General features: G+C 48.2%; 3 protein-coding genes across 3 annotated transcripts; 2 read left to right on the forward strand and 1 right to left on the reverse strand.

Annotated features, from left to right (window-relative positions):
* Positions 1-3,146: 3,146 nt before the first annotated feature.
* PtA15_17A383 (uncharacterized protein) lies at positions 3,147-13,230 on the reverse strand (the record flags this gene model as incomplete). The annotated part of the gene is made up of 7 exons (XM_053164494.1): positions 3,147-3,225; positions 3,296-3,302; positions 11,627-12,040; positions 12,143-12,322; positions 12,420-12,450; positions 12,569-12,988; positions 13,105-13,230. The coding sequence occupies 7 exons, from the start codon at positions 13,228-13,230 to the stop codon at positions 3,147-3,149; spliced, it is 1,257 nt and encodes a 418-aa protein (XP_053028456.1).
* A 628-nt stretch (positions 13,231-13,858) lies between these two features.
* Positions 13,859-15,165, forward strand: PtA15_17A384 (uncharacterized protein; the record flags this gene model as incomplete). The annotated part of the gene is made up of 3 exons (XM_053164495.1): positions 13,859-13,903; positions 13,995-14,888; positions 14,983-15,165. 3 exons carry the CDS (start codon positions 13,859-13,861, stop codon positions 15,163-15,165), a joined length of 1,122 nt encoding a protein of 373 aa, XP_053028457.1.
* A 414-nt stretch (positions 15,166-15,579) lies between these two features.
* On the forward strand, positions 15,580-17,229 carry PtA15_17A385 (uncharacterized protein; the record flags this gene model as incomplete). The annotated part of the gene is made up of 3 exons (XM_053164496.1): positions 15,580-15,601; positions 15,668-16,906; positions 17,045-17,229. 3 exons carry the CDS (start codon positions 15,580-15,582, stop codon positions 17,227-17,229), a joined length of 1,446 nt encoding a protein of 481 aa, XP_053028458.1.
* Between the last annotated feature and the right edge of the window lie 2,621 nt (positions 17,230-19,850).

Raw genomic sequence — 19,850 nt, forward strand, 5'->3', positions numbered from 1 at the left:
GAATTCTGTTGCCGTATACCAAGCGCAAATGGCATGGATTTTGCAAGACAAAATCCCTCGAAATGCTGGAATTTTTATAGACAATGGTGGTATTATGGGTCCGGAAACTGATTATAATAATGAAAGCTTATCAGAAAATCCAAAAATTTGTAGATTTATTTTTGAATATGCTATTACTTTAGAATGAATTTTATTTCGAATAGAGGAGGCTGGACTCACGATTTCCGCAAATAAATTCGTGTGTTGTGTACCAGCGTTGGATTTAGTCGGCCATGTTGTTTGTAAAGAAGGAAGTTGGATTTCAACAAAGAAATTGAACAAAATTGAAAGCTGGCCGACGCCACAATCTGTAACGGAAGTTCGCGGATTTCTTGGCGTATGCGTTTATGTCGGAATGTTTATAAGAAATTTCTCAACGATTGCGGCACCACTTAGTCGATTAACCTGGAAAAATTCTGACTGGGAATGGTCAGACAATTGTCAAAACTCTTTCGAAAAGTTAAAAGAAATTGTAGGAAAAGACATTACACTCAAGAAGCTAGATTATGGCGAAAGCGCTGGAAGCATTAAGCTCTCAATTGATTCCAGCTCGGTTGCAGCGGGTGCTATTCTTACTCAAGAAGATACTAGTGGGCATGATCGTCCAGTTATTTATGAATCTGTCGTCTTTTCGCCACAAGAGTCCAAATACTCGCAATCAAAGCTTGAACTGTGCGGTGTCTCTAAAATTTTATAGAAGTTAGAGACAATTTTATGGGGTCAGCACTTTGAATTACGGGTAGACGCCAAATGTTTAATTGGGATGATAAATAATCCATCTCTACCTAATGCACCAATGAATTGTTGGATAGCCTATATTCAATTATTTTCTTATGATTTACTTCACGTACCAGCTAAAGATTTTCTTGGACCGGATGGGCTATCACAATGACCACCGGATTGGGATGAAGAAGGAGAAGACTTTGATGAAGATATTGAATGGGTTAAACCTCATCCGGGATTTGGAACAAAGACCGCCTTTTCTGTTCAGCTATTGGGGACAACAGCAAAGTTGGGAGGGGAGGTTGAGAATCTGCAAGAAGGATTTTGGAAGGGTTTGGAACATTATCTTACAACTATGAATTGTGCGCCGGATGTTAGGTAGAAGACTTTAAGCAAATGATTCAAAACTCACAGTTTTTCTTCATTTCTAATGGTATTTTACATAAAAAGAGTCAGCCCTTCTCGCAAGTCGTTGTCACAGTACCTGGTATTCAAAAAAAAATACTTGAAGGTTTACACAAAAGCCTTGGTCATTGTGGAACTGAAGAAACATATTGTCAAATTAAACTACGGTTCTGGTGGCCAAATCTAAAGAAAGTAGTTAAACGTTGGGTTCAGTCTTGCAAGTCCTGTCAGAAGAGAGGAAAAAATTTACCTTCAGAAGAAAAGAAACCAACAGGAGAATCAACCATTTTCGGTAGAGTTAGTCTAGATACGGTCCATATAAAGGCTGGAAAATGGAAGTATTTAGTTATTGCTCAAGATGATTTATCAGGTTGGATTGAAGCGGTAGGATTAGAGAAAATTCAAGCAAAGAAAATAGCTACCTGGTTTCATGAAAATTGGATCAATCGGTATGGAGCGCCGCAGACGGTCGTCGTGGATGGAGGGAGTGAATTTGGAGCTCAATTTCAAGAATCTCTTAAAGAAGTTGGAATTAGAGTTAGGGTTACAACGCCGTACTACCCGGAAGCGAATGGGATGGTTGAACGAGGACACCAGGCGATTAAAGATACTTTGGTGAAGCTATGTGGGACGGAAGGCAAGAAATGGCGAAGCTTTCTTCCTTTAGTCCTCTTTGCGGATTGTATCTCAGTCAAACGTACTACGGGATATTCTCCATTTGAACTAGTTTTTGGCCAGCAGGCTATCTTACCAGTTGACTTAGAATTCAAAACTTATTTAGGGCACAATTGGTGGAATGTTAAAACTACTCAAGAACTTCTTGAAGCACGGGTAAATCAATTGCGGCAAAGAGATGCGGTTTTACAAAGAGCACATTCGCGTATGATAAAAACTAGACAGGATTTGGTTAATTTCTGGAATAATAGAAAGAAACCACAAGAACCGCTAGAAAAAAATCAACTAGTTTTAGTTTATAATAAAAGTCTAGACTCCCAGTGGGGAAAATTGTTTGAAAATAAGTGGAATGGGCCTTACCGGGTTCGACCTCAACTTTTGGGCGGATCCTACGAACTCGAAGGGTTAAATGGCGTGATATTGGCTAGAAAATATGCAGCCACCCATGTTAAACCTTTTTATCCTAGAGAACAGGAAAATTGAACTTACTAGTTTGGCTTCCGTAATAAACCGGGCTACCTTAATGATTAACCGAGTTCCTGGAACCAGATCCATGGCCTGAACTGTATCCCGAACCACTCGCGGCAGGTTCCTCTTGCTTAACGACTGGGTCGGGAATATGAATATTGGTCTAGAAAGAATAATTATTATGATCTTTAGCAGTCGAATTCAAAAAAAAAAGAGGAACGTTCAAAACACAGAAGATTACCTTGGCGAATCGGTTACATATTTTAATGTACATCTTAGCTTGGTTTAATAATTCGGTTCGGCTACGAGGAACGTTTTTGTGACAGAAGGTTATTATGTCCTCAAGAACGCCTTTTTCTAAAGCGTTAATTCAGTCTGAGAAAAGGAGTCTTCAAACGTTGGGCTAATACCGTTTGGAGAAAGAATTTGTATAGTTGCTTCTATCTCTGCGGCACGAGCACCGTTGGTAGTATAGGTATTAGGGATGTAGATGGGGGATTTGTACGACATGATTTTTTGGAGTTTTTCTTTGAGTGGTATAAAAGTCTTGTTCTGATTTGATGATTATTTGATGATTAAAAGAGGGAACAAAGTGCGGCTTTTATATTCAATACTGGAGCGGTCAAATGTTGATTGGCTGTGGGATTGGTCGAGAACAAGCCGGCGTGAATATTGAAAGAAGCGGGTAATCAGCATGACGACTTGAAATATTAGGATTGATGTGTTCAGGCACATGAAATAGCCAATCCATTATTATTCTAAAAGGCAATCATGGAAGAAGAACAAAAAGAGGGATCAGTATTTCAGATATGGATATTGAAGAACGTGTGTTTTATCTACGAAAACAAGAGAGTGAATATGTCCAACAATCCGTATACAATTTCAGCTTGACCTGCAAATACGGCAACGAGTAATCTATAAAAGCAAAACAATTGCTGGTTAAGGGCGTTTCTTTGACAAATATCTGAAAAAAAAGGAAACTCACGAGGATGCTGGGTTTGTTTGGCAAAAGGGTATGATTAGCCAAAAGGAGGATAAAGGAGGGTATCTGGTTGGAGGGGTTGAAAAGATTATATACAAAAAAGGGAGGATGATAGATTAGGTTTTCAGTGTGAACTCAAACTAGGGTTGGATCACAAAACGTTGAAACTTGCAAGAATTAGATCGACCATTCAACTTCGCTATTTTATGAAGGGATAAATATGATTATGAGCAGTTCTCTGACGATTGAGTCTAGTCGCAACATTCAAGTTATCTCAAATTTACTTTTCAGATAGCTACACCGCAATTCAGCGCGTACAACTTGTTGAGATCACGCCATGATCACATCTGTTACGTCCAGCTTTCACAAAAATTTCAGCACTCTCGATCAGCCCTGTCCTTGAAATTAAATATTACATAGTATTAGTTTATAATTCTTTATATCTTCTCTTTAGTTATATTTTGTCTGAGGGCAGACAAATAATTTGGGAGGGGATGTGGTAAGATCAATCAACGTGGTACAGTCTTTAAATATCCTTAAATTACATATTACATATAACTCAAAGCAAGATACATACTCTAAAAGCGTGGAAATTACAATGTACAAATTTTCTAAGATGTTACACACATTTTTTAGTAAAACTTCTTCATCCAAAAGCGCTCACATTAGGTGGTTTTTCATCTATACTTAAATACTAGGTTTCTGTCTTCACACGTCACAGATAAGATCATCTCTACATAATAAATTCCCAATCAGGTTATCTTAAGAAGCTTAAATCTAGTCTAAGTAATTAGGGTGAAAGCCAGGAGTATTTTATTTCACAACACCTTCCCAATGTGGTATATTTTTCACTACACATGGTACAGCTTTCCCAAAGTAGCTATTTCTTTTCACACTATATTAAATTCTTCTTTCACGCTTTATTATTATTATTTCACACTGCTTATTATTTCACACATCACAAAACCACTCTCAGACGTGTTTTTCTCTATAAAAGGAGGCCTTCCTTGCCCCTTCTTGTTTCCTTTTTTCCCCATGTCTGCACTAGTTTATATATTTACATATAAAGCATTCATCACTTCAAAATATTAGCTTCATAAATTGCCCCCCCTTCAAATATTGAACTCTTCTAAAAATTGAACACTTCTAAATTTGCCCTCTTCAAACAAATTGTCTCAAATCTCAAAACACCTACAAGGTTTAATAAGTTAAATAACTTAGACTAAAAATCTTCAGAAGATTGTGCCACACTAAAATTATAGTGTACTCCTAAAGCTTATTACAGGAGGGCAGCCTTTCAAGCACCCTTGTAGTGTGTCATTTTTGTGATACTTGACATTTCCCCTCCAAGCTCTGCTTACGCCCTGCGTGAGAGTTCCACATCGGGCGCCACGGGAGGGATATACTTGGCCGGGGTGGGCGAGATTGCGTGCGTTGGAATTAACCAGCGCGCTCCTTAAATGAGCTGGGATGCCATGGCGGGTGGGAAGTTGAGTTGCCTGAGCTGCGTGTTGCTGGTGTCCAAGAATAAATCCTACCTCCCAATGTGGGCCAGTTTGATCAAGCCGCGTGGGAGGGGATCGTCTGGCTCAAAATTGCAGAGGTCTAGGAACTGGCTCATTGTTAATCGCTGGCCAGCTTTGTTAAGTTGGAGTTGCGAGGTTGGGGAAGAATTGCTAATCTAAGAGCTCAAGCTGAGCATGTCGGATTTAGGTGTTGGCACCTTTTGGGTACAAGGAAACATGGGAGGTGACCTGGGTTGTGCCAACTCAAGCCGGTGTGGTCATTATTCCTGTGTTTGTAGGAGAAAAATTCAAACTTTTATGTGTACTCACAAAACGCTTCAGGATACAGCCAAATGGACATCAGAAATGGAATCTAGGACCAAAATAACCCCTAGTCACCCACTGAAACCACCCTCATATCTCTACCGAATCAGAAGATACGCAAATCACCCCTTTCACGCACCAGTCCGAGTGGGTTCACACACAGACTCAACTCTTGGCTACCATACTTGGCATAATGCATACGGCACATGAATTACTTTTCTTCCTTCCTTTTATCAGTCCTCACCTCCTATTTTCTCTTTGCATATGTTTGTTTCTCATTTGCATACCTATGGTCTTGGAAAATCCTTGTATGAATATATATGATCTTGTTTGCATATCAAAGGGACACATTGTAGATAGTCTAGCTAAATCCCCTCAGTTGTACTTTCCCACCAGCCAAATTTCCTCAAAGCTGCTCCCCTGGAGCTAAATTCCCTCATCATTGTCTATATAAGAAGGCCTCTGCCTGCCAGTTGTTTTCTCCTGATCCCATCAGGGGACATTCCCCCTCAGATACTCATGCCATCCAGCAGTCTACACCAGGAAAAATCAGTAGTCACTAGATGACAACTGACATGACACCTGCTCCAGCTGGCTATCCAGCCTCTAGTGCAATTTTCACGAGCTGATCCTCAGCTTTGTCCCAGGCACAGCTGCCTCCAGTCTTGGCACAGGACAAGCCACTGCTCAGCCTTTGCCTGAGCAAGAACGGGCATTGATAAATGCACACCTGTCCTCCGGGGGCACGCCCACGACCACGCCCTTCGAACAGGGCGTGTGGGACCGCGCACCCTTTATCAAGGGCGTGCACGCCCCCACATAGGCGTGCACAAGCGTGCACCGTGCCTGCTCGCCGAGAGCCCCTCGGTGGGCAGGCGCAAGTACATATACCTGCTCGCCGAGAGCCCCTCGGCGGGTATGGTGTATGTATCCCTGCTCGCCGACAAGGATAACTCTCGGCGAGCAGGTATACAAATACCTGCCCGCCGAGCCTGCTCACCGAGAGCCCCTCGGCGGGCAGGTGCATCTATACCTGCTCGCCGAGAGAAATCCTCGGCGAGCAGGCATACAGATCCCACCTCGCCGAGAGTTATCCTTCTCGGCGAGCAGGCAAGGCTCTCGGCGAGCGGGGATATGTATGCCTGCTCGCCGAGAGGTGTATGCCTGCTCGCCGAGAGGTGTATGCCTGCTCGCCGAGAGGTGTATGCCTGCTCGCCGAGAGGTGTATGCCTGCTCGCCGAGGATTTCTCTCGGCGAGCAGGTATACATGCACCTGCCCGCCGAGCCTGCTCACCAAGAGCCTCTCCGCGGGCAGGTGCAAGTATACCTGCTCGCCGAGAGGCTCTTGGCGAGGTGGGATATGTATGCCTGCTCGCCGAGGATTTCTCTCGGCGAGCAGGTATAAATGCACCTGCCCGCCGAGGGGCTCTCGGTGAGCAGGCTCGGTGGGCAGGTGTATGTATACCTGCTCGCCGAGAGGCTCTCGGCGAGGTGGGATCTGTATGCCTGCTCGCCGAGGATTTCTCTGCGCGAGCAGGTATACATGCACCTGCCCGCCGAGGGGCTCTCGGTGAGCAGGCTCGGCGGGTAGGTGTTTGTATACCTGCTCGCCAAGAGTTATCCTTCTCGGCGAGCAGGCAAGGCTCTCGGCGAGCAGGTGCATGTATACCTGCTCTCCGAGAGGCTCTCGGCGAGGTGGTATCTGTAACTGCCCGCCGAGGGGCTCTCGGCGAGCAGGTATACTTGCATCTGCCCGCCGAGGAGCTCCCGACGAGCCATGGTGCACGCCCGTGAACGCCCATGTGGGGGCGTGCACGCCCTCGCACGCCCATACAGGGGTGTGCATGCCCTTTCGCCCTTTATCAAGGGTGTGCGGTCCCACACGCCCTTTTCAAAGGGCGTGGGCGAGGGCTTGCCTCCGGGGGACGGGTGTGTGTCTATCAACACCCGTTCTTGCTCAGGCAAAGGCTGAGCAGTGGCTTGTCCTGTGCCAAGACTGAGGGGCAGCTGGGCCTGGGCCAAGGCTGAGCAGCAGCTTTGCCTGAGACAAAGCTGAGGAGCAGCTTGTGAAAATTGCAAGCTAGAGGCTTCAGCTGTGCCAAAATGGGCACTGAGCTGTGTGCCAGCCAGCCCTGAACTAGCAGATGGAGTAGCTTTGGAGCTGAAACCAGAGCTGTGTTATGTCAGTTGTCATCAACTGACTACTTTTTTTTCCTGGTGCTATATCCCCTACTCACTTATCACCACTCAGTTTCACATATCTTTTACACTTTATTTTGGAATTTATATCACCACTCAGTCACACACCTTTCACCAGTAACCAGTCCCCGGTTCCACTCCTGGTTGAGCTTAGCTCCCTCTCACCCTCAGCACTCCTCACTTTTTGAACTCCTCCAGGCCAAGGACCTAGGTTCAAGCCCCACTTAAGACATCAAGTCACCGTCGCCTAACTCATACATCAGTAACCCCATCAACCTTGGACATCAACAAACAATCCTCTTATATATCTCATCTTCAAACATATCCTATCACAAAATAAATTGCCAAGCTTACCTTGGTGGTCTTGTTTTCTGATATACAGAAAGGCAGAGCTTGCACTTCATCCATACCTTTCGCCATTCAGCAAAAGGGTCTCACGACACCTTTTGAGTCTTACACCGGCTGATCGTGTGGGCAATGCCATCCGCTTGGCCTCGAGGAACTTTTCAAGCCGGGGAGCGATGAACACCTGCATCTCGGCCTTCCGGCGGGGACATGAGCTTGATAGAGCTTGTGGGACTGGGGGCCCTGGTCGCAGGGCTGACAAATTCGACTTCTTGGTCCAAGGCCAATGACTCTAGCTTTTCTGCTTCAGGGACCAGTGCGGCCTCCCACGCAGGAGCTGTGTTGCGCACAGCCGGGGTAGGGGTTGTTGGGTGGCTTGCTGTGGCCGTTGCTCGGCCACCCGCAGAGGTGGCCAATGGCTTAGATAGCGCTGTGTTTTGTATACCGGGTTGAGGTCCTGAACGCCCCTGGGCCGCTGGAGTTGCCACGGGGCGCGGCGGGGCAAATCGGCGGGGAGGTGTGAAAATTGACGACACCTTCCCAGGTTCCGTGAATTTGGAGGGAATGGCCGGATCGGCAGCCAGGTGGCCCTGCTTGAGTGGTGAGCCCACTTTGGAGTGAGATGCGCCTGGGAGGATTGGCGGTCCAGATGAGACGGATGATGGCACGCGCTTGCCGGCCAGAGCAGAGGGACTGCCCGCGGAATTAGGCCTTGAAGGTGTCAAGACCGACCTGTGCGCATAAAGCCAAGCCGTCTGTTTCGCCGCCAACTCGACCAAAGTGGGCGCCGGCCGCGGGTCCTTGGTGAATAGATCAGGGACATCTGGGGGATGGTCAAAATTTACCCCCTCAAGCTTGTGGAGTAAGCACCTACTTGTGAAGCCCCCGCGCACCGCGGGCTCCACAAGAAATACATGTCACACCTTATGTAAGCAGCAGGACTCATCATCCCTGTTGCCCCGGGCCTTCCTAGCTCGGCAGAAGAAGACTGGACCTTTTATATTCTTCTCCGAGCTAGGTGAGCATTTCCTTTCCCCTTATTCTCCTTTTCCCTTTTCCCCAGCTCCCTCCTGAATTGTATATACTGAGAAGAAGACTGGACCTTTTATATTCTTCTCCGAGCTAGCTATTGAAATACAGCCCCAAGTACTAGAAATTGTGCTCCTCGAGCCCACTCAAGACTGTCCCCAGTGAAGAGATCTTTGATCTCTTACACTACTCCAACACCTCAAGCCGCCGTGAGTCACGCGGATAGAGGTTGTGGGATCCGCCGGGTTTTTGATTCGTAGGGACTTGTCATTCCTGCCGTATTTGCCCTTCAGATAGAGCTGCAGCTCTGCGCAAATCTGGATGCGCTCAGCCAACCGCTCACCCTCAACCAAGTCGGCATTTGGCTGGATCAAATACAAACCCAGTCAGCCGATGCTCACGGATCCTCACAGCACAATGGGGGAGGGGCTTACATTATGGACCAGCCAAGTCGCTTTGCGTTGTGAGAACTCCTTTGGGAAAGGTGGCAGTTCTGTGAGGGGGAGATAACAAATATGACATTTGCAGTTAAGCAATATTTATGTTACGGGTGGTTTGAAGGACCTGCCCCTCTATTGTACTACACAAGGATTCTGACAACAAAATTTATTTATTGTTGTGGCAAAACCTTGATAGAGATCACTATGTGTAGTAGGCTCTATCAGACTTAGATCAAACAATGCAGATGATGTGCAATGACACAAGCTATTTAAGAACCTGATTATGATCACAGGTGTTGGGTGAGTGGATGTTTGAGATCACACTGTTAAATGAATGAGTGACTGGTTGGTTGGTGGCTGCTATTCACATGCTGAATTCAAATGAGGGGGGAGGAAGGGCTCCTTATATAGTCTATCTACAAGGCGGCCGACTTGTGGTTCTAGCCCTAAGTCTAATTGAATATGCATACAAATATGGCCAACTTGTGGTTCTAGCCCTAAATCTAATTGAATATGCACAAAAAATATGACCCAGTTGTGGTTGGCTCTAATACCATATTATGTACTAACAATGTACTACTATACTATGTACTTATGTTGGATGAAAACCATTTAAACAAAATAACTTTTGACTGAGGGGAGCTATCCTAGTGGTTCAAGTGAGTGACTAGGGGTTAAATGACTTACAGAATCTAATTATGCAATAATAAATCTAAGAATATATCTCCTTCTCATGTATTCAACCATCACTTTATGTAATTTGATACTTGAAACAGATTTGGCACACCACAGCGTTCCAACACCAATTGAGTATCGTTGGGCCCACAGCCCATTTCCAAGCTATTGCACTGCGCACGTTCCTGGGAAGGTCAGCGTGTGCAATACGCGTTAGCGACTTACATGATCCAGTGGTGGGAAGGAGAAAAGGGTGAACCATCAGACTTACCACCTCTAGGGCCTTTGCCACCTTTGCCAGGTCCGCCATCAAGACCTTCACCAACACCTTGCGCAACAGGTTGGCATGGAACGCATCCACAAATGCGCGAAAATCCTTGGGCGACGTGATCATGGCGTTGATTGCCTTCCCGTACGCCTTGTCCCTCAGGATAATCCCCTGCCACTTGAGCAGGCCTTCTTCCTTGCAAGCAAGGAGGGGGATCGTCGCATCAATTGCGGCGATGTAGTTTGTCTTAAAAACAGGCCAGACGGCGTGGTGGAGGACCGTCTTCAGCACTGCCTCGCCCTTTGGAATGACCCGCTCCCAAATCTTTGTGGTTGACGCAATGGGGGCAGTTGGATTTGCGAGAGCTAGCTGGCCCGCGGGGGTCCGCATGAAGACATGATGCTCCACGGTTATTGCCCGGGTAGTTGGGGGGGAGGGTGGCCCGCGGCCGGGTTGATGGGGAGCGCCAGGAGTTGCTGGGCCGGGTTGGCTCCCGTTGGGCGCAGGCGCGGTCGCGGTTGGTTCCGTGGAATTCTCTGCCGCCGCTGGGTCGCCATCTTTGAAGAACAACCGGCAGGCCTGCACCTGAGAGTCAGGCGGCTGACTCGGCAGCAGGTAGGACTCTTGCGGCTTGCCATGCACATTGGCCAACGGCAGCTGGTCCACCCGGCGGGTGACGCTGAATCACTTGTTGGAAGGTGGAATTGACATAGTCTGGGGGTACAATTTGGGTCTGCAACAGTTTGCGGGGCGGGGGGGGGGGGGACAATAGAAAACTAAACTCAAGAGAATCAGGCAGCGACTACGAAATTGGGCTGGGGACAAGGAGGGTGGCAACAACCACTCGTCAGTGGTTGATCCAGCGGTCAAAGGATGCAAAAACGGGGGCTCACCAAAGATTTTTTTTGGGGGGCCGGGTGAAATACTGGGTGGTGGCTAGTCTTGCAGCGGCTGGGCAGTTTCAGAGCGGACGTGAGTGATCAATCTTGGATGCGGAAAAAGGGGGGCAACTCACCGGTGAAAAAAAAAAAATTGGGTGGTTGCTGGATCGGTTCCTGGCTGGCGGCTGGGGGCGGCTGGGCAGTGGTTGGGTCCGGCGGGGGGGATTCACTGCCAGCATAATTAGCTGGGTTAAGGTTATTCCAGTTAAACTGGGATGAACTCAACCGAATTAAACTTGGGTGATCTCAACTGATGAAATATAAATCCAAGGTACCCCCCTTGGGTTTATATTTCATTGGTCAAGATCAACCCATTTTAAATTGGTTGAGTGCATCCCAGTTAAACTGGGATGACTTCATCCCAGCCAATCATGCTGGCAGTGATTCGGTTGGGAGGCATTTCCGATGGCGGAGGTGGGAGGGGATATGGGATATGGTCGAGGGCGAAGAGGCTGGAAGATGCGAAGAATTGGAAGAATACAGGGGGCGGGGCTGAAGCAAAAAATTTTGTCTGTCGGATTTTCAGCCTCGCCCACCCGCAAGCTTTTTTGGTTTTGCTGTAGCATCCGGAATGGGGATTGAACTCGTTTTGCTGTGCCCGTAGCAACACCAGAACTTTTGGACGTGGTTAAAGGCCTCTAATCTTTCTTCACGAGTCATTTTGTTTGAAGGCTTTGGGGTGCCAAAGATGATTTCTCTAACTTGATTAGAGTTTGGGCTGAGACATAGATTGCCGTAAGTCAAGGGTGGCGCGCCTAGATCCGGCGGCAAAAGTGGACATTGCTTTGAGGCTGGTAATACTGTTGCGGCGGGTAAAGTGACTGATTTACTTCCATCGTCAGACGTAAAACCACCATTCTCTTCACTTGCTACATCAAGTAATATACTGGCTTTTCCTGCCTGGAGTGCTTGAGCCGTGTATGTGAAAATTGGCGTCAGGATTAAAAGTGGGTCGTCCAATGAATGAAGGAACCATAGAGCACTCATTAATCCTTTCCCCACGATTGGTGGTAAACTCCCAGCTAGATTAGGGACGTCATGCAAGAGATGTTTTTTTTTCCTTTTAGCCGCGAGCATTATATTCATCGGGTGTGGAATGGCGTCAGTAGAACATATCTGCTTACCAAGGGCCTCAATTCCAGCCATCAGCCAATAAATCACTTTAAATCCAGCACCAACCAGCAGGATTGACTCTGCTGTAAATTCCTCTGGATGTAATAACAGATGCAAAAATAATCCACCAGTGACCGTTTTGAGTCCGTTTATTGGGCTTTGGGCAAACAGATGTGCTGCAATCTTGGTCCCTTTTTATTTTTTCAAAAAAATTGGGTTTTGGAAACATTCAACAACAATTAATTGGTCAACTGGATGCTCGAATAGGTAAGTGATGACTGATCTTACCATCCCACAATTCGGCACCCAGGCTTTTGACCTATGAATTTTACAGATGAAAATCACACGAATCGGTGATAGTTTAGGGGCAGTATCCTCAAATATGGGAGTCCAGGTAAGATTTTGAGAAAGAACTCAGAAGGACCCGCAAGACGCACCTGATGCCATTCCTTCTTGAATTGAAAGGAAAACTTGACGACCCACTTGAAGGCGGCCCAAATCATGGTTATAAATTGCTCGATCACTCCGGCCGTAATATGAACCACGCCGTCTGCCGCTTTTTCGACAGGGTTGGGTCCGTTGACCCATTTCTGCAGGTCTTCACCCAGTGTTTTCGTAAATAATTCCCATAGGGTTTGGTCGGGATGTTGGGCCATGTAAGAGACAATCCAAGCTTGTTCTTTTTCATCATCTGTTGGTCCTTGAATTGTTAGATTCCTCGCGTATTCTTCATTCCATCGTACTGCTGCCGGACAATTTATTGCGATTTCCATCCCGGGCGTGCCGAGTGCTGCGGTTGGGTCGTGTAAAGCTACGTTGAAGGTTTTAGCTACACCCGCATGGACATCTGAGCCTGCCTGATTTTTTGAATGACGGGCAGATTACCAGAGAGATTAGTTAAGTATATATCTCTTCAGCTCCTCATGGGGAATCCTCCCAGGAATCCGAAGAGGATCAAATGAGTTCAACTCACCAAGCTCGTCTGGTTAGATGAACCTCCTGGCTGAGTGCCCAAGGGATTTCTGGATGATTGGCTGAACGTAACGCCTGAGAGTGCAAGAAGGGCACAAGAGTGCCAAAGAAAGAGGCAGTGATTCATCTGAAAGTGTCGGTATTCTCTATGAAAAGTTGAATTTATAATGATGGGGGCGGCCGCTGTTATAACAAGAAAGCGATACCTGAGTTGAACTAGTTATTTAGTATAAAGTGGATGGACTTGCAAGACTCCTGGTAAACCTGGTTGAGCGAACTCGAGGGATTTCTCCCTACATGTTCCGGATCCCGAAATCAATCCGAGAGAGCTACCCAGCATTTGAGGGACCAGGAAATATGTAAAAAGACCATGACGAAAGTCGTGGTCAATGTCGGTGTCAGATTCTGTATCGGAGTGCAGACCAAGAAAATACACGGCCCGACGAGCCACCCGCGCCGGGACTCAGCGAGTCGCCCGGACTGTCTGCCAAGAACGTCTGGAGCGTGTGGTGCGGACGGGTCTTGACGAGTCCCGGAGACACTTTTTCCACCTGAGTAGGCTGGAGACGGCTCGGGCCCGACCGGTTGGGGAAGCGCTGCAAACTGGCCATTGCCCGGGCTCCAGGGGGGCTACGTCGGAGCCGATGTTGAGCTCCAGGGCTCCGGGTCGCCTGCCTCGGAACGGACTCTTTCCACGACCTGCCCAGTAAAATGTGATTGTCCATCCTATACGCACCGACCGAACGAATTATCCAATGGCTTTCCTTGGTCTCTCGCTCGTTACCTGGCAAACTCTGCTGGTCTGCACCATCGAATCCTCAACTCCAGGACTCATTAAACTGACGCGGGGTTTTCTTGCTTGAACAGATCATCGGCTTCCCTTTCATCTAGGGGTCATTGTCTCGAATCCGTGCCATCCTCCGATTCATTCGCGATCCCTTTAAGAAGTCTCCAGCCTCTCATCCGAACCCAGTCAGCACATCCAAGAGGGCGCCTGAAGTTTCGCCGCCGCGTCGATATCAGAGACCACAGACTTTCTTCCTCGGATTCGTTCTACTAGCTCACTGGGTGCGCTTCTTGAGCACGAACCCGAGACAGAGCAACCCGTTCCGCCAGACGAACCTGCTGCTGAACGTGCCCTCGACGACGCTGGTGAGCTCTGTGGAGCGGTATTATCGCTCGAAGGGCATCAATGAGACTCCGTACGAACAGGCGCGACTGATCCAAAAATTAAACACGCTCGATGCCCGGCTAGTCTACTCGACCGTCGGCCCAGATCCGTTCCTTCACTGCGGCTGGTGTCGGCCTCCGTCGAGCAAGGTCAACGGCTCCGACCATTTCTTCTTCACCCTCTCCCGCCTCGTTCTCCAATATGCCACCGTATTACTTGTCGTCGGGATCATGACCACTGGGGCCAGTCAGCGAGGGATGAAGCGTCGGGTCTGGCGGGCCCGACTGGCTCTCCTGAGCATCTTCTACTTCGCCGTTGAAGCTGCCGTACTTTCCGTATTAATCTTTTTCCTCAGTCTTTCTGCTTCGGTAAACGACCGTCGGACGACCTGGGAGGCTCTCTTCTCTCTCCGAGCCGCCTTTTTTTCTCTCATCCTTATCGCCTCCTGGTGGGCCGTTATCTCCGAACCTCCTAGAGAACTCCTCTCTCCCATCAATAAAACTGGCGTCGGCCTTGCTACCGTCGCCGCTAACCTTGAAGGATTGGGCAATCGCCTTAGACTTACCACCCTTCAGCGCTCTGCACTCATGAAAGATGGAAGTTATCGAGCCCAGGTCTAGTCACGCCCTCCTTATCCTTACCACTTTTTAAAATCAATATGCACAACTCAGCAATGACTGCATACCTCCCCGCCTAAAATAATATTAGATTCATGAACATTGGGAAAATGTCGAGCGGCAAGCGTGTCGAGCATCATCAAATCCGACGATCCAAACTATGAAACACACCATGGGCTTGAGTTCTTCTGAGAATTTGAATCATCAGTCTCGAGACCAACTGCGGAGCTGGATCGATAACGTCTATCCTGAGCCCTCCTTCTCCTCTTATTGACCCTTACCCCTTCGGCCTTCGGGCCCCTTCACCTGATTTTGATCACTTCACGATCTTTGAATCATCTCCTTGTCTCACTATTGTAGATTTCATTTTGGCTCTTGAAATACCTCTCCCTTTCTTTTTTTCCTCAGCTTATCTCATTTCACGTGAATATCTCTGTCTTTTTATTTCGTTCTTCAGAAACAAGCAATCAGGACCGATACATAAAAACACAATCTGACATGGGAGCGGAGGCTCTACAGCATATTTTTGTTTGTATTTTGTCTTGTCTAGTACTTGTTTCCATACAAATTCATACATACATCAACCATCGGTGGGTAAAACACCCGATGTCCGTGGTCCCCCGGGGGCTACATCACTGGAGCACCGAACCGGAATGTGACCGGAGATTCAGCACACACGGAGTTGGACATGCAGCTAGAAGGAATAACCAGTGAGTAAATCCTAGCTTCCATCTGATATACTTTCAGGTACTGATGTATTGTGGTTGATGATCAAGTCACTTTCCCCCAGGTATCACCTCAGACGCCGTTTACCTATCTGATACCCAACCAGAATATTGCCCTCGTATCACAGTTCAAGCTCACGTCTGGAGTACTCTTGACTGATGTCCCACTCGCTTACCGCACTTGGGGGAAATTGAATGCCGAAGGCACGAACTGCATGGTGATCTGCCATGCTTTGACAGGATCCGCTGATGTCGAGGATTGGTGGGGACCGCTCGTAGGCCCAGGCTTGGTATTCGACCCGACTCGCTACTTCATCTTCTGCGCCAACGCCCTCGGCTCACCTTATGGCAGCGCTTCACCGGTATCTATCAATCCCAAAACTGGCAAGAGATGGGGCCCAGAGTTCCCTTCCACAACCATGAGGGACGATGTCAACCTCCAGAAAATCCTACTAGATCACTTCGGCGTTCGGACCGTATCAGTCGTGATCGGTGGGAGTATGGGAGGCATGACTTGCCTCGAATGGCCTCTCTGTACTCCACCTGGCTACGTCCTCAATATTGTACCAATAGCTACATGCCCTAGACACTCCGCCTGGGGTATCAGCTGGGGTGAAGCCCAACGACAGTCGATATACTCAGATCCGAAGTATCTTGATGGATACTATGATCAGGACGATCCGCCGGCCATCGGACTCGCAGCTGCACGCATGGCCGCGTTATTGACTTATCGCAGTCGTGATAGCTTCGAATCTCGCTTTGGTAGGAAGCAAGTACTACCCAAGCCCAACTCGTCTAGCTCTCCAACAACTGGGAATTCCAACGGCACAGCCGTCAAAACTTCTAGCCAGCAAGAGCAGCTCATCGAGAAAGCCACCTTGGAGGCACTTACAGCTCACAACGATGGTCATCGCCTCCAATCTCAAGCTGTACCGTCACAAGAACGACAGAAACCCAACGAGAATGCGCATTCGGAAATGTATGCAATTAAGTCACCATGTCAAATATTTTCCGCTCAATCTTATTTGAGATACCAAGGGGATAAGTTCGTTGGACGATTCGATGCGAATTGCTACATCCATCTCACGCGTAAACTGGACAGCCATGACGTCGATTATGGTCGTGAGGATGGACCGGCATTGCTGAAAATTCCTCCCGGCGCTTTGGTCGTAGCAATCAATTCAGACGGTCTCTTCACACTGGTTGAGCAGCAGGAACTGGCTAATTCAATTCCCGCGGCCCGACTGGTTGTTGTTGAAAGTACGGATGGACACGACGGGTTTCTGTTAGGTTAGTATTCCTTTAAAAAATAAAAAAATAAAAAAACCTACATACGTTTCTGCGCCTGTGACGCTGAAGACTTTAAAATAAGTAAGCTGAACGTTCTGGCAATTGGTTCTCCCCTATTCCCTCTTCACTATCAACCAGAGTTCGAGCAAATCAATCGACACGTTCTTTTGCATCTTCGTCAAAGACTACCGCACCTGTACGACCTTCCGGGAAAACTCGGGGATGACGCAGTCCTCACGACTGAGCCAGTCATCAATGTTGAATCGAAACTTCTCAAGACCAGCCTCTGCAGTGAGGCTGACGGAAGTATCACCGATTGGTAACCTTTACTCTTCTCAAACGAGCAGTGTTCCCCGACTTCCATTCTGTTTCTTCATCGTTGTGAGATAATTTGTTAATGTGACATATTTCCAAAGGTGAACGACTTCAGTGGATGAATTGGTGTGAGAATTGGAAGACTTAAAGGGTTTATTTCATATTAAGTCAGGACACGAGTGGCATACAGTTTATGGTGAAGCAGAAAGAAAAGAGGAGACTGGTGGTGTACCTTAAAGGGCAGGGTACAATTTAGTATGGCACAAGTGTATGGAGTATGAAAAGGAGTAGCGCGTGATGGGCTTTTAAGGAAAAGGGGATGGCTGAGGTACGGTGCAAGGTCGTCGTACGATAGCTGATGATAACAACTGGAAAGAGGAGCGATTCAGGAGCGCGACGAGTTCTGTGGGAGTAGTTGGGGGGAGTCTGGGATGAATGAGCAGGAGCAGGAAAGAAACGTGAAGAAAGTGAGTCGGATGGCCTAGAAGCGATGAAGGTGGTCAGCTTTTTATGTCCATTCTTCATCACGCAGGTAGAACATCTGCTTTGGTAACGTACACGCTGAGGGTCTGCTTGCAACTCAATTACATGAGTCCGGTCCAGACAAAAGAGGGAAACGCCACAGCTGGTAGGGCGCAACCGGTTGGGGCAGGGTCTTCGTCCATGCTTTCATCGTCTGTACAAGACGGTAGGCAAGGGTGTTAGTTTTGGCTGTTGCTTGTCTTCAGAACCGGTTCAGGCATCGGTCTGGTTGGATTGGGAGGTATGTAGGAACTTACTGGTCATGGTGTGGCTGGTGGTTGCTTCAGGATTGTCGGTCATGGCTGGAGTGGTCAGAGGGGTTGTTGCCGGGTCAAGGTTCTTGTTCGGGGGTCCCGATCCAGAACTCTGACAGTCTGCCGTGCTTTGTGCTTCGGAGCGCGAAGCAACCATGCTGGAGGCATCCATGGTGAGGGTCTTCAGGGACTGAGTGATCTTGCTGCGGCCGACCGGTTTCGTGAGGAAATCAGCGGAGTTGTTGGATGATGAAACGAACTTGAGTTTGATGACTTTGTTTTGAATGAGTTCTCGCACGAAGTGTAACCGAAGGTCCATATGCTTCGTGCGGAAGCTGTTTTGGCTGATCTGGCTGTGAGCTAGGTCAATGGCACCGCGGTTGTCAATGCATATGGTGGAGGGGAGGCGAGTTGGTTCAAGAGAGACCTCGGCCATGAGATTGGACATCCATCCAACCTCCTTGCTGGCGTTATTGAGCGCCTTGTACTCGGCTTCCGTCAAGGAGAGAGAGACGGTGCATTGCTTCGTTGATTTCCATGAGACAAGATGACCGTTCCAGGTGACGGTGAAGCCAGTGTGGGATTGCCTAGTGTCCGGGCAGTTACCCCAATCCGCATCAACCGATGAAAACAGAGGAGAGGATTGTGAGCAAGCAAAGCTGATCCCTCGACCGGGAGTACCCTTGAGGTATCAGAACACTTGAATGGCGGCTGAGTAGTGCGACAGTCCAGGGTTTTCGAGAAATTGCAAGAGCTTGCTGACCGCGAATGAAATGTCCGGGCGGGTCAGGATACTCAAGTAGTTGAGCGAACCGATGAGCGCTCGGTAGTTGACGTGGAGGGGGCGAAGAAGATCAACGTCCTGAGGAGAGGCGCTTGCTAGGTGCTTTCTTGGGTCAAGAGGGCAAGAGGCAACAGGGAGCTGAGTGACGTCGAATTCAACGATTTTTCGTTTGACGTATTGGGACTGATGAAGGATGAACCCATCACCGACCCGTTCCAGTTTCATGCCCAGGAGAAACGAAGCATCACCGAGATATTTGATGGAAAACTCCGCTTGAATCTGGTCTTTGAAGCCTTCGGGATCTGTGCCAACAATGATGAGATCGTCGACGTGGGAGAAGATCCAAAGTGGGCTGGGATTTGTCCTCCAGAAGACGCAAGGGTCCGCTAGAGAGATAGAGAAACCGATGGTGACTAAGAACTTGCTGAGGCGCTTGTACCACGCAAGAGATGCCTGCTTGAGTCCGTAAATGGCCTTCTTGAGGTGTAGCACGATGTTATCGCCAGAACGGTACCCAGGGGGAGGAAGCATAAAAACCGTCTCGTCAAGGTCACAGGTGAGAAAAGCGCTTTTGACATCGAGTTGATGAATCTTGAAGCCGTGAACAACCGCATGAGAAAGGAGAACGCGCAAGGACGATGGTTTTCCGGTGGGGGCATACTTCATCTCGAAGTTGAGTCCATATGTCTGTCGGAATCCCTGAGCGCATATCCAAGCCTTATACTTGGTGACTTGGTTATCAGCGCCGAGCTTTTTCTTGTACGCCCAGGTTGAAGGGATGGCGGCGTGGCTGGGGAGTCGAGGAATCTCAGTCCAGACGTCATGTTCATGCATGTTCCGGATCTCCTTCTCCTCCGCTGCCTTCCATTGCTCTCGGTCATTGCAACGCATGGCTTGGAAGTGGTTGCCAGGCTCAACGGTCATAGCGGAGTAGACGACTGCCGGTCGACGTGGTCGGTTGATGATGTTGGATTGATCGATGTCGCTCGTGATCCGTGTGGGATGTGGTCCAAGCCGCAGAATCAAGCGCTGTCGAGGTGCGGGGGCAGCGGAATGATCAGTGTCATCG

The sequence above is a fragment of the Puccinia triticina genome, chromosome 17A (assembly GCF_026914185.1).
Source record: "Puccinia triticina chromosome 17A, complete sequence".
NCBI classification, from domain to species: Eukaryota; Fungi; Basidiomycota; class Pucciniomycetes; order Pucciniales; family Pucciniaceae; genus Puccinia; species Puccinia triticina.